The sequence below is a fragment of the Sylvia atricapilla genome, chromosome 7 (assembly GCF_009819655.1).
Source record: "Sylvia atricapilla isolate bSylAtr1 chromosome 7, bSylAtr1.pri, whole genome shotgun sequence".
In the NCBI taxonomy this organism is placed as follows: Eukaryota; Metazoa; Chordata; class Aves; order Passeriformes; family Sylviidae; genus Sylvia; species Sylvia atricapilla.
The window spans coordinates 14287090-14303554 of NC_089146.1; the positions used below are offsets into that span (position 1 = coordinate 14287090).

The 16465-nt window shown below is 36.6% G+C and overlaps 1 protein-coding gene across 5 annotated transcripts in view; it reads left to right on the plus strand.

The window, feature by feature from the left end:
* The window catches only part of PDE1A (phosphodiesterase 1A), a 205002-nt gene that overhangs the window by 151394 nt on the left and 37143 nt on the right, over positions 1 to 16465 (plus strand). For all 5 annotated transcript variants that reach the window (XM_066322708.1, XM_066322705.1, XM_066322707.1 and 2 more), the window contains 4 exons: positions 9274 to 9456; positions 9937 to 10003; positions 10930 to 11046; positions 12924 to 13064. In XM_066322708.1, the coding sequence (XP_066178805.1) occupies positions 9274 to 9456; positions 9937 to 10003; positions 10930 to 11046; positions 12924 to 13064 (508 nt within the window). The remainder of the gene's footprint in view (positions 1 to 9273; positions 9457 to 9936; positions 10004 to 10929; positions 11047 to 12923; positions 13065 to 16465) is intronic.

Genomic DNA, 16465 nt, shown 5'->3' on the forward strand with positions numbered 1-16465 from the left:
TATATATAATATTTATATATATGATGATATGCCTTTATATAGAAGTATATAAGTGTGTATATATGTAGACATAAATCAAATTCTGCTATAAGTAACAGTTAAAAGTGAGACAATAATGAAACCTACTTCTCTACTTTTGTTCTTTTAATCTTAGTGGTTTGTACTTCAATGTTGTACCTCCATATTGTTCCTTTTGGTTTACAGTATTTGATTTTGGTTTTAATTTCTCTTCTTTGGACTAATTTAGTCTCCATGAAATTCAGAATCAGTAAAAACTTTTTTAACCTGCTGGTCTTTGTGTTTTTTTAACCTGGTGGTCTTCGTGTTAATTTTATCCTAGAAATGTAGACTGACCTCCCATATCTTAGTTGGACAATGTTACATATTTATTTACAATGTTACATTCTATTTTAAATTTTGACACTTCCCCATTAAAACAATTGTAAATGGTAATCTCTGTAAAATTTGTAATTTACTAACAATTATAAATTGTAAATTTATTATGAGGCTGGGAAACACTGTAGTTGTCACTGGTACTTTCACAGTAGACTCTTTTCCATGGCAATCTACAAAGATAATTATATTTTAAATAGTGTGGCCATTATTCTGTGATCTAAGCCTACATTCAAAAATATAAATACACAAAGAAGGTTTCTTGAGTTCCTGGGAAGCCAATCCTTAAGGAACAAAGCTCAGTGTATCGCTGAGTCAAATGGAGCCTGAGTTAGCTGGTGTGGTTGCATTTGTCCTTGTTCCCACCAAAGAATACAGGTCCTTTGTCTTACACAGAGCTACTTCTGTGGGAGTCTGCTGGTGAGTTAAGTGTGCTCATTCGTAGATTAGAAATAATAGTTTAGATCATAAGCAAAATGGCCTGTTCTTGCTGAGCCTGAACATGCAGTTTTATACATCACAAAGTTCAAATAACTTTAGTAAATTTCTTACATATGAATTGCTCTTCAGTCAGGTATCTGTAACTCATATGAAAATACCAATGCCTGCTGTTTTAAGCCCAATATTTTGTCCTGATGAATTTATTTACCCATTGCTGAAGTATCCATGCAGAGAAAGACCTCAGCTTCAACCAGCAATCTAAAATTGAATCCTGTTTGTGGTGTTCTCTTCTTCCCCACTTTTCTGGGCAACAGACCTCAATATCAGCTGAGGGAAAGGTCTTTTAAGCACCTCTGTAGACAAGAATAACAATCTCTACAGATTCGGAATAGCAATAAACAGAGAGTTTGTTACTTGAATCGTCTTAACTCATCTTTCTGTGATGATATATATGCTATGAAATGTGATGATAAAATGTTCCTGATAGTGGTTCCTCACCTATTGTAGAAGAACTTTCTGCAATTCTTTACAGGCACAGAGAAGAAAAAAGCAAAAAGAAAAGTCAGAACTAAGGTAAATAAAGAGATCTGAATATGACGTATCTCACAGAACATGGTCAGTAATGTAGCTAAGGATCAAGGAAAAACCTGGTCTGTTCCATAGCTCTAAGGAACCATTTGTGCTACTTAAAAATTAAATCTTCAGCATTGTTCTGGCAAAACCACTTTTCTCTTTATAAACCTTAAGGATTTTTTCAGCGAGCAGTTCCAATTTCTTCCAGTAGAAGATACCATTTTCCCCCACCATGTACCATTACTTCATTTGAGTTTCTTGAAAAGCCTGTATCATGTTATAAAGTTGTGTGTGCACATAGCAGGATATACAAACATGTATATTGATGGCGTATTGAATCTTTAAATAAAGTGCAACAATCAGCTGCAAACAGCTGTAGAATTCACACAATTGAGCAGAGGATGAAATTTTTTTTCAGGTCCTCTGAATTTCCCCTTTTCTGCTCCTGTGTTTCTCTGCACTATAGCTATGTATCTGAGCATCTTTTGTAACTATTTACACATACTCATTTTAATTCTTAAGCTTTCTAAACCTATGGAGCTGGGTTAGGCCAAAAGCAGAGAAACAATGCAACAGATTTTATTTATAAAGTTCTGAGAGCAGTCTTAGAAACAGGGACAGGCATTCGGGATAACCTTCCAAAGTGCAGAAAAATTGGTTTGGGGCAGTGACTGTCAATATCTCTCTAGAAGTTTCTGAGCTGATGCAAAGTTGGAAAGCCAACACATCAGGAATCAAGTAAGTGCTGCTTTCCTATGAGCTTCCTTATCTATGGTATCTGGTAGCTGAAGAAGAGGTTCACCATCAGCTGAAAATAACCAGGAGACTGTCACAGTTCCAGCCCCTCAGAAGATTTGCTCTGTGGAAGAAGTTCAAACTTACTCAATAGGTGTAATAAATATTTCTGACAAATCTTGCAGAATTTTCTCCGTTAGTACCTGCCACTTGGCTCAAGGCAATGGAAGAAGGATATTTAGAGTCAAACAGGAAATAAGTACAGCCTGATAATTCAGTCATGACAGCTGTTCCGTTCCTTGTAAATGCAGCTTTTAATTCACACTAACTGAAAATAAAATAAATCAAATAAAATCTAGATGGAAATTAGAAGATGAAAGAAAAAAAAAAGTATTCCAAAGCTAAATAATAATAGTAATAGTAATGATAATAATAATAAAAAGTCCTTATAATGGAGACTACTTTTATGTTTCTCTGCATAAAATCAGAATAGTTTATTCCAATTTTATTTTATTTTTAAACTCCTTAGTATTTTAGAAAGTATTCTTGGTTTCAGGAGGGTATTTATCTGTGCAGTTGCAGTTCCATACAGAGTTACTGTTTGCTTCAGGCTGTATAATGCCCTTTTAATAAGGCTTTAGCCAGTTGAGAGCTTTTGACTTAGGAGAGACTGCATTTCTGTAATGCATGAAGTAGCTCTGTGTTATACTGCTGGCAGGTTTTTTGAGCATCTTTGATTCAACAAGGCATAATAACAAATACAGGTTCATGAAGAAAAAGGAAATGTTGTTAAGGGTGACATTGTAGCAATATATCTTTACATGAAAGCTCTGGAAATAGTTAATGTATTTCAATGATGCTACTCTATCAGAATATAGGTCTTGATAAAAAGCTCTTATTTAGAAAAAAAAAAACAAAACCCCAGACATTGTGATGTGTATAATGCTAGCTAAAAAGGAGGTCACTGAACTTTGTGACTGCTGTTGTAATAAACACCTTGGACTAAACTGAATTTCCAGTGTACTACTCCGGCAGTGCTCCAAATATTTCTGTGGTTTTGGGACTTGAAAAAGGATAAACACAACCTCAAATTCTGGGCAAAAAGGAAATAGTTAAACTGCAAGACAAAGAATTTTGTTATTTCATCTCACCTATGTCTGTGGAAATATCTGTGATAGGAACATGCACGTGTGTATCTTTGCCACGTGAGGTCCAAGGAAGCAAAAAGAAAAGCAAAATGTTTGACTGCATACTGCTACTCCCAGAGCTGTGTGTTGTGGAAGTGGGAATGGAGCTTAGCAACAGCCCAGCAAATAAATGAAATCGTCCTGTTTCCTGGACACTTTGAGGTGAAGAATGGTCAGTATAGCTTACTCTTGGGCAGCTTTCAGTATGCAGCTTGGGTTATTTTGCAAGCTGGAGAAGGCTGTTCCCTGGTATTTTCAAGTTTTTCAGTACTACAGCAGAACCCAGTTCCATGGCAGCTGCTGTACCTTAGGCTAGGAATTAATATCTCAAAAAATAATAAACTGGGGTGATACTTTGTGACTTTGTCCTTTCTTTCACTCTCTTCCAGCCACCAATATATGTTTAGGAGCTTTCTGTTTTAAATGAGAGCCACAGCCAGTGAAGGACTCACCTTTTATGTTTCTTATAATATATCATTTTCACAAGCTGTATTTTAGTATCAGCATTGCAAGACTCTGAGCTAGCACTCCATAAGTTGCTGCTGAGTCTCTCACAGCAGGAAACTGTTCCATGACATTGCAGGACCATTTGCACTCTGTTCTCACCTGTGACACACCAGATGGAGCTGACTGTGAGTCAGAGTTTCACTGGCTGTAAGGCTCTGGTTATGGAAGGAATTGTGCCAATTCAGACACCAGTAGCTATTCAGGGACACCAGCAGAGATGGTCACACCAGCAAAATGTCTTTGATGGTGCAGGTTGAGAAACTTAAATTTTCTTACATCAAAGATATTTCTTTTTTAACTTTTAAAAACATTTATCCTCAGTCACTCAATCTGAAAAGACAGATTAAGTTGTTCGTTTATACATGTAGGTGTTTCATTCACAGAACAGTGGGGCATTCAGCCAATAATGTAATTTATCTTGAAAGGCCTAGAACACATATCTCCTGAAAATTACTTTTTTGGGAAAAAAAATCTAGGAAGGAATATTACAGAACATAATCTGCCTAATGCCAAGGATAGAACAGGTGGAATGGGCTACTCTACTCAGTAATTATTTGCCAGGTAAAAAATGTGGTCTGTGTGATTCCTCCCTCAGCTGGCCTAGCTGGGGAGATATTTGAAGTGACAATTATTTAAGCATGAAGTTAAATTTTAATCTTGAATATTCAGTCAAGTTTGCTGAGTGTGTATTGCTGTCCTCCATAACCAATCCATGGTTAAATGTACTTTGCCTGAACAAATAAATGTACCATTTGAAGTAAATTGTTCAGTTTATCCATTAAGGGAATCTACAATTGATACTTTTGCAAAAGCTGCTATTGCGAAAAGGCTTATTATGTTGAGATTAATTCAGTACATTCCACCCTTATAAAAGCTTAAAATAAGCCTTTGAAATCTTTTGTACTAAGCCAACATGGTTTCCTTTTTTTTTTTTTTTTTTTTTCTGAGAGGAAAACTTACAAGAGCATTCAAGTTATATTAAAAAATGCATTTTAAATCACTGAAAATCTATTAAATTCTGATTAAATCTTCTCAGTTCAGTTAGGATATTTAATAAGTATTTGGCCAGCATCCCTTTCTCAAAGTTATTGAATTTTTCTGTTTTTAGTGTTAATTTATTTCTAGGTCATGCCCTGAATTAGCCCCTGCCCTATGGAACTCCCAGAATACCATATCAAAGGGAGAGGAGAGGAAAGGAAAGGAGAAAGAAAAGAAGAGAAGAGAAAAGACACTAGCTCACAGCTGTACTCTAAAAAATGACATTTTTAATCATGAACATCCTGAGCCAAACCTTAAGACTGTTGTTGGTCTTTGGTATATACCTCTGCATTTCTGAATAGGCAGTACGTATCAACAAGTGACAATAGCAATGATCCTTCCTGCATTGCTTCTCTTCTATTGTAATACCTGCACTTATTCCAAATTATTTTCTGTTTATTTGAAATAACTCGTAATTTTTCATATGAGGACAATTCTTCTAAGAATGTGCTAATTTTATGAGTACAAAATATTGGTAAACTCATAATTTACTTTGGAAGACTTTTATGTCATAAAAATTCCCCTCATTCGTTTTTGCAGTTTGTTTATCCTTAGTGGGAGTCAAGAGAACATTTTAGTGAATGTAAGTGGAAGTTGTACTGGACTATAGCGGATGGAAGTATTGATTGAATGTATTGATTCATGCTTATTCAGGAAGATAGGGAGATAATAGGCTAAATAATTGGTAAAAATATGAACTGACTATTTAGACTGTAAATTCTTCTGCATTCTAGATCTAGGAGATGACTTTCTATAATTCACTTCTAAGAGCTTGATTAATTCACTAATTGGTGAAGAGCTAGTACCACCTTCTTAAGCTCTTCTCTGGAAATCTTTCACTACCTCTGTTAGGCAGCATGACTGATCAACAAAGATGGGAGTTTTTTCCCCATGGCCATTATCTAATTTTAATTTTTCATTTTCTTTTCTTTCTTCTCCTCCATAGTACATCTAATATATTCCTAAGGGAAAAGAAACATACTTCTGATTAGTGCATTACTATATTTAAAATTCTGATTAAATGAAAAGAGAGCTAGAAATTATCTACTACTTGAATTTTGAAAAATTATTCTTGGCAAAAAACACAGTACTGCGACAAAAAGATCATGTTATTAGTTACTATGACTGCAGTATTAATTGATTGCTAAGCTGAAATGCCATAGGCCATGTCTTACTTATTCCCACAACTGTCAATGAAAGTTCTACTCATGGAATGAATAGAATTAAATAACCCAAGCCTCCCCCTCTCCTTCCCACGCATATCTCTTCCTCGTATTGCATCTACTTAACAGGCTAATGATATATGAGCAAAATAAGTGTATGTAACCCTGAAATTCTGACTTTGTGTTGAGAAAAAAAGTATTTTCTGTGGAACATTTTGGTACAGCTCATTTTGTTGTTTTGTCTTTTAGCATTTTGAGGTATTCCTTAACTTTATGGAAGAAAAAGCGTGTGCCTTGGCAAATATATATTAGTATATATATTTATTTACTTCAACTGGGATATTTGAGCTCATGCTTCCCAGCTGAATGAAATTTATCTCAGCAAAGTTTTACTTAAGACTGATTATACTTAAGACTGATTAAGAAGATTGATTATCTAGCCTTAAAATGCTCACAATCTCTGATCTTCAGGTTGGCTGATTTGGAGGATGAGGTTACGGGCTTGTAAGCAGTCCATTCCAAATACTTGCTAAGCCAGAGGCCGTAGCCTTCTGTTTGACAGCTATAGTCTCGTGTTTGTTAATTTTTCCAGTGACGTTTTTGAACCCGTGTGGCAGTTTATATGTTTTGAAATGTCACAAATTATATTACAGTTTACAAATTATATTTTGCAGTTTACAGTTACAAGTTAGAATGCAAAATCTTGCAAAAATCCCTGTGATATTTCTTAGGAAGTTCAGTAGTTTGATTGTGTGCCTTTGTTTTGAACCTGTCTTTTGATTTTATTGTCTTCATCCTTTTTTTTTTTTAAAGGCACAGAATGCTGGAATGGGTTGGAGTGAGATGAATGACTAGCCCTTGTTTCCTCTCCTTAAATGTTGTTTCAATTACACACCTGAAAGAAAATAATCCTTTTTGAGAAGTTACTAATCTTATGTGATGAGGGACCTGTAAGATTTTGTGCTTGCAAATTAATTCTGTGTTGCAGTTGCTTTCCTAGTTATTTAAGTTAGAAGCAGGGCCACTGGAACTCTCTCTTCTCCCTGGCATGTCCTTCACCCATCTCTCATCAGAGAGCTGTGGCCTCATGAAAATTACAGATCAAATAAACCCTTATTTCAAATACTACTTTCTCTCTTCCGTCTTCATAAAGTAACTCCTGCTTACTGTCATTTAAAGACTGAATAGTCCTCCTACTTTACAGATGAATGGTTAAAAAGATTAGAGAGACTGCACTGTGTCTCACTAGTCTTAATTTGTACTCCAGAGGCTCATAGCTGCAGAGCTCAGGGCTTGATCCCAAATTTAGATCTGCATCCAATTATAGCAAACTGGTGTAGGACTCTGCTTCCTGCAGCACAGGTGATGTGGACTATCCCAGCTGCATGCTCTAATGCCCCTGCTCCTCTAATTGCAGGAATATTTGCATCTCATTTGAGTAACAGTTGGAATAGTTACAAGAATATGTTTTAGGGACTTTTCCTTGTTATACTGAAACCATATCAAATGTCAAATATTCCTCAGAAATAAATGTGCTGTATTCTCTAGGGATATTTAATAGCAGTGTTAATGGATTTAAGTGCACTGTAACATAGGTTTTAGTTTAGGCAATAAAGCCAATTTATGGCCTTCGACCTTTGGCCAGTCTCAGCCTTGGTTCAGTTTTGCAGGATAATTTGCGCAAATCCTTTCCTCTACACAAGTCCTGCTCTTCCAAACTAAGTTTCTGATTTTTGGCTGTTGTCTCACTGTCAGAAAATTTCATAATTCTTGTTCATTGTGCTCTTCTTGTACTTTGTGTTAAAGAGTCTTCCTAGCCTGATAATTTTATGCCTCTGAAAAATAGGAAGGCTTCTACTGTTCTTTCAGCAAACTAGGGAAGGATGAGGGTTGCATTCAAAATTTTTTAAACCCCAGTTGAAGAATCTCACAAAATATACTTTCACCCAGATGGGCTGCTGAAACTGAGCACGAAAGCACTATGCTCACTGTTCACCAATAATTTATAGGATTCTTCTGACATGCTTCCTATTAGGCATCTTCCTATAATCCCTCAGATAACATTACATTTATGTGGAGAGCCTTTTGAACTATAGCACACTCAGGTTTTCCTTATTCATCCATGTTTCAGAAAGGCAGCACTAGAGAAATAGACCTATGTAATCAAATAATGTCTGCAATTCAATTGGTAGCACTTTCAAGAAAATATTTTGAAAGCGTGGCATACTTTGCATATATTCAGGCCATCCTAACTCTGGAGTTTCTTGCATAACTGAATGAAGGGGAAATTGATATCAGACTAAATAAGGGATTTGTTTCCTGGAAACCCCAGCACTCTGAGTGATAAGGGCAAATAACAGCAAGAAAAAGATTTATAGTTGTGTGGAATGGAAGTGTTGAGTCTGTTTAAAGAAAGTATTTAGTTACAAGTTTCTTCTAAATAAACTGATGACCTCTAATTCACTTTTGTTGAAGTGAAGTTTCTTTTTAATACTTCTTCTATCTTGCAAGAGCTATATATAACTTTCTAGCTTTTTGAATGGCTAACTGTGAAAGCTGACTTGCAATCCAATCTTGTATAATATCTTTACTGCTATGACTTTGTTAGCCTGCCTTCAGTAGGAATACAGATCTCTACACAGAAGGAATTAATTCTCATCAATAAAGAATTAATTCTCTTTAATACTTTTATTGTGCTGGAATAGCGTGATGAGCACGTGTATAGGGCATTCATTGACATGCATTCACCACATCATTGCTATGTAGCATCATATACTTTTGCATGTAAGTATCAAAACACTTCTTGTACCATTTTGAGGGACAGATTGATAGACCAATGGTGTTCTCACTTGTAGCAGCAACCCTGCTGACATTTCTGTCACTTACGGTTTTGGAGGTCTTCTTGGGATTTTATGGCTCATTGATTACACTTCTATCCGCCACTGCTCTGACAACGTAGTAGAAAAATCTTTTCTTGTCTCCAGTTGAATAACTTGTATTTTATTGTCTTTTACCTTCTGGAACATGAGCAGTGGGAGAGAGAGAGGCTATCTGCTGTGCACAGCTTCCCCTTGGTCCCAGTCCATCTGCCAGAGAGGACACTTAGTGATGTGCTGAGTTGGTCCTACAGTCAACCTCAGCTCCTCTTAAATCAAGCTTTTTGGCTGTTCACTTCTCAGTACTCCTCTTGCTAGGCCCGAGGTCTAGTTGGTTACCTTGCATTAATTATTTTGTAGGAAACTTTTGGACACTGAAGATGAACTCTCTGACATCCAGTCGGATTCGGTCCCGCTGGAAGTGCGGGACTGGTTAGCTTCTACATTCACGAGGGAAATGGGAATAGTGAAGAGGAGGCCAGAGGAAAAGCCCAAATTCCGAAGCATTGTGCATGCTGTACAAGCTGGGATTTTTGTAGAAAGGTGAGAGTTTTGTTTTATTTTTACAGCAAGTCCTGCATTTAACCATAGTGTCTGCCATTGAAGATCCTTTAAATGATGGGATGAACTGAAGCAAATCTTTAAGCCAGAATTTATGCTTCAATTTCTGCAGCCACTCAATTTTTCTATACAGAATTCCAGATGAAACCTCTAAATTTGTAGAATCTCCTAAGCCTTAGAAATTTCTGGGAATGAACTCAATGGCTTTGTAACTTATACATTAAATTGTACCAAAGGCTGTTCTAAAATTAAAGAGTAATGGACTTGCAAAGGGTTTTTCTCATTATTTCGTAAAAGATTACATAAATCTTTGGGGTCAGACCCTTAAATAAATTCATGTTATTTCACAATAGCATGACTAAGTAATATTTCTTTCTCTGAAAGAAAAATTAAAAAATGATAAACTGTTCGAGTGTGTTTTTAAAGAAGCACTACTTCCTAACATTTTATTTGTTCTTTTAGGATGTACCGAAAAACTTCAAGCATGGTCGGTTTGGCTTATCCAGCAGAAGTGATAGTCACATTTAAGGTGAAAGAAGTTTAATCCTTGTGGAATTTGAATGTATTTGCATTTACATTTAGTGACTTCTAGGGTCAAATGAGTATTTTTCAACTGAACATACCCTGGCCGTAGTTAGTACTACTAGGCCAAGCACACAGAATAGAGAAAATAATAGTTAAACATTAAAAAAATAACACATGATTCTGATTAATTCTGATTTCATTTAGATCCTATTAGAGCAATAGAATGAAATTTGTGTAGAAGTTCTTACAGAAATGTGAGACAGTTTTATCAGCTCCCAGTGGTATCGTAATCGGAGTCTCAGACAGCAGAATTTGTTTCCTTTTTAGGAAAGAAAAAGGAGATAGTATTGGGTTAGAGCTAACAAAAGAAGCTGAAGCTTATGGAACAAGTACAGTATTTGCTGTAAATTTAAGGTATTACTCTAGTTCAGCCAAAATATAATCTTTTATAGCAAGCTGAGTTCCTATGTCCATGAATGCGATTAAAAACTCGTATTTCTTGAGAATGAAGTACCTGAACTTTTCCCCTGAAAGCCAAACAATTATATTATTCTTAAATTACTTTATGTTTAATGACATCAGTGTTAATGACTTTATATAATTGCCTATTTGAAGGGTGGTATTTGGAGTAGCTCCATAAAAATGTATAGACAATTTGTACAGTGAAAATGAAACTTGAAAGATTAAGACCTTTGATTCAAAGCAGGCAAAGTGGCCTCAGTCACGTCGCAAGTGTTTTATTCATAACTGACACAATTGTTTTCATCATTAATATTGAAGTAGCCATTAATGTGTAATCTTCATTAGTAATTTGGAAGAGCTGGATATTAAAATCACCAAACTCTCCCTCTTCCTTTTAAATACCAGCCAAATGGATGGAAATGTAAAGGTTTTTTGTTTTTTGTTGTTTTCCTTTTCCCTCATCTACAGGATGTTGATAAGTGGTCTTTTGACGTATTTGCCCTTAATGAAGCAAGTGGAGAGCACAGTCTGAAATTTATGATGTATGAGCTGTTAACTCGATATGACCTTTTGAGCCGTTTCAAGGTCAGGAACAAACCACAAAATAAAAATATGTATGCAAAAATACATGTGTCAAATTTAAAATACAAGAAAAACAGCATTGAAATGTTTTTTATTGTACAATGCAGTGTAGATTTTCAAAGAATATGGCAAATGAAATATTATAAAATGCCAATAGTTCTATCAAATGAAACTTCACCCAGAACATGCAAATTTTTCTGCAACCCAAAAAATGGAAAGCTATGTAGACCCTTCTCATGTCATTTGTGTTACATAAATAGATTATGTATACAGACCAGTGGCCCACCTTTATAGATCAAAAATTACTAAAAAGGCAGAAAACCATAGTTAGTCCTAAATACTTTTTTCATGGTCTGGATCATGGTATGTTGATCACCACTGTGTAGTGGCTTCAGCTGAACCTTCCTCTTCTAAACAACCTGGGGGCATATATAAAGAGGAAATTCGTTTTCCAAGGTGTTTTTAGGGTTTGCAATACAATATGGAGTCCTTATAGCCAGCTTTGAAAGGCTGAGATAAAAAATGGATCAAAATTATAAATTTATTCTTACAGTACCAAATGAAACTTTTCTTACAGTTTCAAAACCTCTTTACTGCAAAATCTCCGGGTTCCTTTTGAAGAGGCTGTCTCACCCTGAAGTTTCTTGAATCTTTTAATCTTAGGCTGGCAACACAGCTTTTCTCAACAGGCTTTATTTGCTTGAAGTCAGAACCACAAGAGGGCTACCATTATAACACAGACATGAAGTACACAATGGTACTGGCAGAGTGGGGTTAAGCCCATTCTCAGTCCCATTGTTTACACTGCAGGGTTTTTAAATAACAAAAAATTATTAAGGGATATGTAATTTCATTAAATGGGCTAAGAGGTTTATCCCCAGGCAGCAAATAAGCACCACACAGCCACTGACTTGCTCACTCCTCTCCTCAGAAGGATGGGGGAAAGAGAATTGGAGGCGTAAAAGTGAGAAAACTTGTGGGTTGAGATACGTACAGTTTAATGATGATGGTGATAATAATACTATAGAAAATCAATATTTGAGAGAGAAATCAAGAGAAGAAAGGCTGCAATGGAGGCATTGCCCAGCAGCAGCTGAGCCCTGCCCAGGCAGTCCCCAGGCGGCTGTGCCCAGCCCGGCTCCCCCAGCCTGGCTGCTGCCCCTGAGGCCCTTGGGGACATCGTCCCCGGGGTCAGCAGGGCCCTGTCCCGGCTTGTCTCTGCCCGAATTCTGCAGCCCACGGTACCCAGGGCTGGGTGGGATGGGGAGCACAAAAGGCCTTGACTCTGCACTCGCTGCTCAGCAGGGACTAAGACATCCTGGAGTTACCAGCTCTGTTTACAGCACAAATCCTAAACATTGACCCATAGCAGCTACTGTGAAGGAGATTAACTCTGTCCCTGCCAAAACCAGCACAATGCAGAAATCAGTGGGCCCAGTACCTGTACAATGTGTGTTCCTTCACACACTGCCTGGAGGAAGGAAAGTCATACTATGACATCAAAGCAAATGTTGTCTCAAGCAAGGCAAAACTGGTGAAGAAAAGGAGATAATCCTATTGTTAGACTCCAGTCTGTCATGCCTGTGTTACACGCACAACTTATGCATCCCTGGTGCAGACAGACATGCCTTAAAAACCATTTGGTGGATAGCTCTGCAGTGTCTTGTGCATGGTGTATGTAGAGAGATATAACATCTACAGAAATTGTGTGGAAACTCACTGGTGCATGTATGATATCAGACCTTTACATTTTAAATTTATCTTTTATTGTTTGTCCACTAGATCCCATGGTATATTATTTGTGGTTCATTTATTGCATGCTTGACTTTGCAGCTGTTGCAGGAAAAAAACCAATTATTTTAATGCTTTCTTATCTGTAGATACCTGTTCCCAATCTTATTTCTTTTGCTGAAGCTCTTGAAGTTGGTTACAGCAAATACAAAAATCCCTATCACAATTTGATCCATGCAGCTGACGTTACTCAAACTGTGCATTATATAATGATTCACACTGGCATCATGGTAAGAAGTATTGTGAGGTTTGATTTACTTCTTTTCTCAGACTCTGCTTTTTTGAATAAATGTGTACATGTTTCTTTTCTAAAGGAAAAAGCTCAGTTGAAAATTTTGCAGAGATTCGAGAACTGCTGTTCAGGCTGTGAACTTTATTTTATTTTAACTTATTCCAGGCTGAACTTCTCTCAGTGCAGAGGGAAAAAGAAAGAAAAATAACATCCTTAAATCCTTTTTGCTTTTCATTGCCTGGATTTAGGTATTTTAGATCATGTTTAATGAGATAGATTTGCAGGAGTGGGCAGGTGAGAATTTTTTTACTTTCACATCAGAGCATGGGAGGTGTGATCAGGCAAGGAAGCTTTAGTATCTGCAGAGGTCCTGGCTGCTGAAAGATGTACTGAATCAGTGCAACTTAGAATTATCTCATCATGGAATGGATTGGGTTGGAAGGGACCTTAGAGACAACTCAGTTCCAACCACCCCGCCATAGGCAAAGACTCCTTCCTCTAGACCAGGCTGCCCAAGGCCCCATCCAGCCTGGCCTTAAACTCTGAAACTACTTTTTCTTTCAGTGTTTAACTTCCTTTAGCGTTGCTTTTGCATACTCAATGTGCCTATAGTAGGCAGGCTATTGCATTTGCCTTGAAACGTCACAATATTTTTAATTATTTATTTGGGAACTGAAATGAATCTGTGCAAGCATTTTTTATTTCTAAACACTTATCCTAAATTTAATACCAGCAGTAGAATTCTCCTCACAATCAGCTTGCTAGGCAAAAGTAAATACTGACTGAAAGAAAATGGACATTGCTGTCAATGGCTTTTTGATAATTTGTCTTCACTGTGAATACAGTTGTTTAAAAAACCCCAACAAACAAAAACAAACAACGAATGAAACAACTGGTAAGAAACAGTGTTTGATTTCTGTTTGCAGAGCTGTGAAACAATTCCAGAAGACTTTGGAAAGGAAAAATTTAGAGCTGACTCTGGATGGTTTTGCTCCTATATATACACTATACATGACAGTCAATCACTTATGTTAAGGCTTTTCTCTCTTAAAAATGCCCTTGGCTTTGGAGTGGCCAAGGAAAGGTCCCCAGGCATAGCATGTTTTTATCATACTGTTTGAAGGAAGTGTTTTGCTTCTAAGTGTTTAAAGCTATATTTTAACTCTAATACTGCTTCTTAAGTGAAGCCTGGAGTCTTCACCAGTCAAGATTCCTTTTCAGACTGAGAAGTTTTCTTGATAATGCACTTCCATATCAGACTGATGCAGTGGCTAGACAGCTCTTGCCAAGGGTGGTCCAAAGCAAAGTTGTTGTCTTCAATATTCACCTATCAAAATAATATTTTAGTAAAAGAAAATTCTTGAAGATATTAGATTAACTGCAAGAGTTAAGTGAGCCATGTCTTTGTTGCAGGTATGCACCTGGATTAGGAACTTACCAGAAGGAAAATCCTTCTGTTTTATTATAAACCTCCCTCTGGCCCATTGTGTCTGGGCCCCTCTGCCTTTCAGAAAACCCAGTAACATTCAGATTTTCTGTGTGATGCCAGGAAAAAGTTCCAACTTCCAGAGCTGTGCTAGTAATTTTGGAACATTTAGCCATTGATTAAACCACTTTGAAAGTCAATTTGTGTATCTCTGAACACTGAATAAAGGAATCTGTTTAATATTTGAATATCTGCTATTTCACTGCATGCACATGAGTGTGAGAAAGGCCTTTCCAGCACAAGTGTTACAGTATTGGCATCTTAACCTTCTAAAAAATATGATTTGAACAACTATTTTCAAACCAGTTTTGACTTTATTGCTGCAAAATCTCATTGATGTTGCAACACTGCTACAAAATATTTCTATAAAATTATTCCAGGTTTAATTCACATTTTAATTGCCAAATTATGATATTGAATTGTGACATTTTCCTGCCTATGGCAGGAGGGATGGGAAGTAGATGATCTTTAAGGTCCCTTCTAACCCTAACCATCCTATGATTCTATAGTGCTATGATACTGGAAAGTTCTTGGAAAGAAATCTAACTAGGACACCACTTAGTCAAGAGTGCCTTCAAACAGATGTACTTCCCAGGCAGAAGGAACATTTATGGAAATCAGTGTTTGAAAGAGGGCCTAGTGATTCTGCAGCTTGCAAAGTATTTCTCTCCCAAATGTCACTTGCAATTTGAGAAAGAATCAGTATCATGAAAATGTTCTATTTAACTTGCTGGGTTATTTTTTTCCTGTTGCCTGGTTAACCCTCCAGTACCCTACTCAATAACAATTTGGAGTTTACTTCTCAAGCAAACAGTTTTCAGAGCATGTTCATTATAATGCCTTTTTTAAACTCTGCTGTATTTCTAATATATGGATTAGAGTAAATCTGATGCAAGTCTAAATCAAATTCCTTTGGAGTTTTTGTTTTTGGGGTTTTTTTTCAGATTGGTTGGCAATCTGAGGTTTTTGTGCTTCCATTGTCTCTTAAGGACCTGATACTGACTCCGCATCTTGCAGAGTTGCTATCGTCCTTGTTTATTTCTGAAACACATACTGAAGCAAACGTTTCCAAAAGCTGGGGTTTAGGAAATTTTTTGCATGATTCCTGTTGTTGAGATCCTATGTTTTGTACCCTTTATAAGAAGCTGGAAAACAGCAGTATTTCCACATTTGCCAAAAAAATTTGGCTAATCAGAACTTACACTTCTCCACAAGCTCCTAGAGAGATTCTGGTGAAGAATAAGACATATTGAGAACTGCTGTTAAAGAAATAAAATAATAATTATATTTTTCAAAAGTTGCTGTCTATCTTAAGAAAGAAGATCCAGCCACCTCAGATTAATGTGTTAGAATGTTAGATATCACAGATGGCAGACAGCCTATTAACCTTCCCAAGAGATTAAATTCCAGATGATGCAACTGAAATGTATAACTGAAGCTTGCATTTATGAAGTTTTCATCTTTATAAAGGTTTAAGAATCTAAGTCCCAGGGAATACATCTTGTGAAGAACTTTTGAGTCATCGATCATCTTCCCACCATCCCTTTTCTCCTCCCACGTACCTGTATTGCTCAAAGTAAAGGAAAAAATGTCTTTACTGCCAATAAGTGCATTGTGAGACTCCGTTTCTTACTCAGTTTTTAATCCATCATTGTATTAAAAAAAAAAAGTTTCAAACAGAACTCATAAGTTGAAATGTATCTTTACATATAAGCAAGACATAATACTTCCATAGAAGACATAATTTATATCAGCTATGACACCCACAAGACAGTATCTTTTAGGAAGGAAGCAGGTTTCAGCTCTACGCAGTCTTGCAGACCTCCAGATACTCATTTTTCCCTCTCCCTTTCAGAAACAGTCTTATTAACTGTCTCTGTGAGTGTTTTTTTCTACTTAGAAATCCTTTAGTT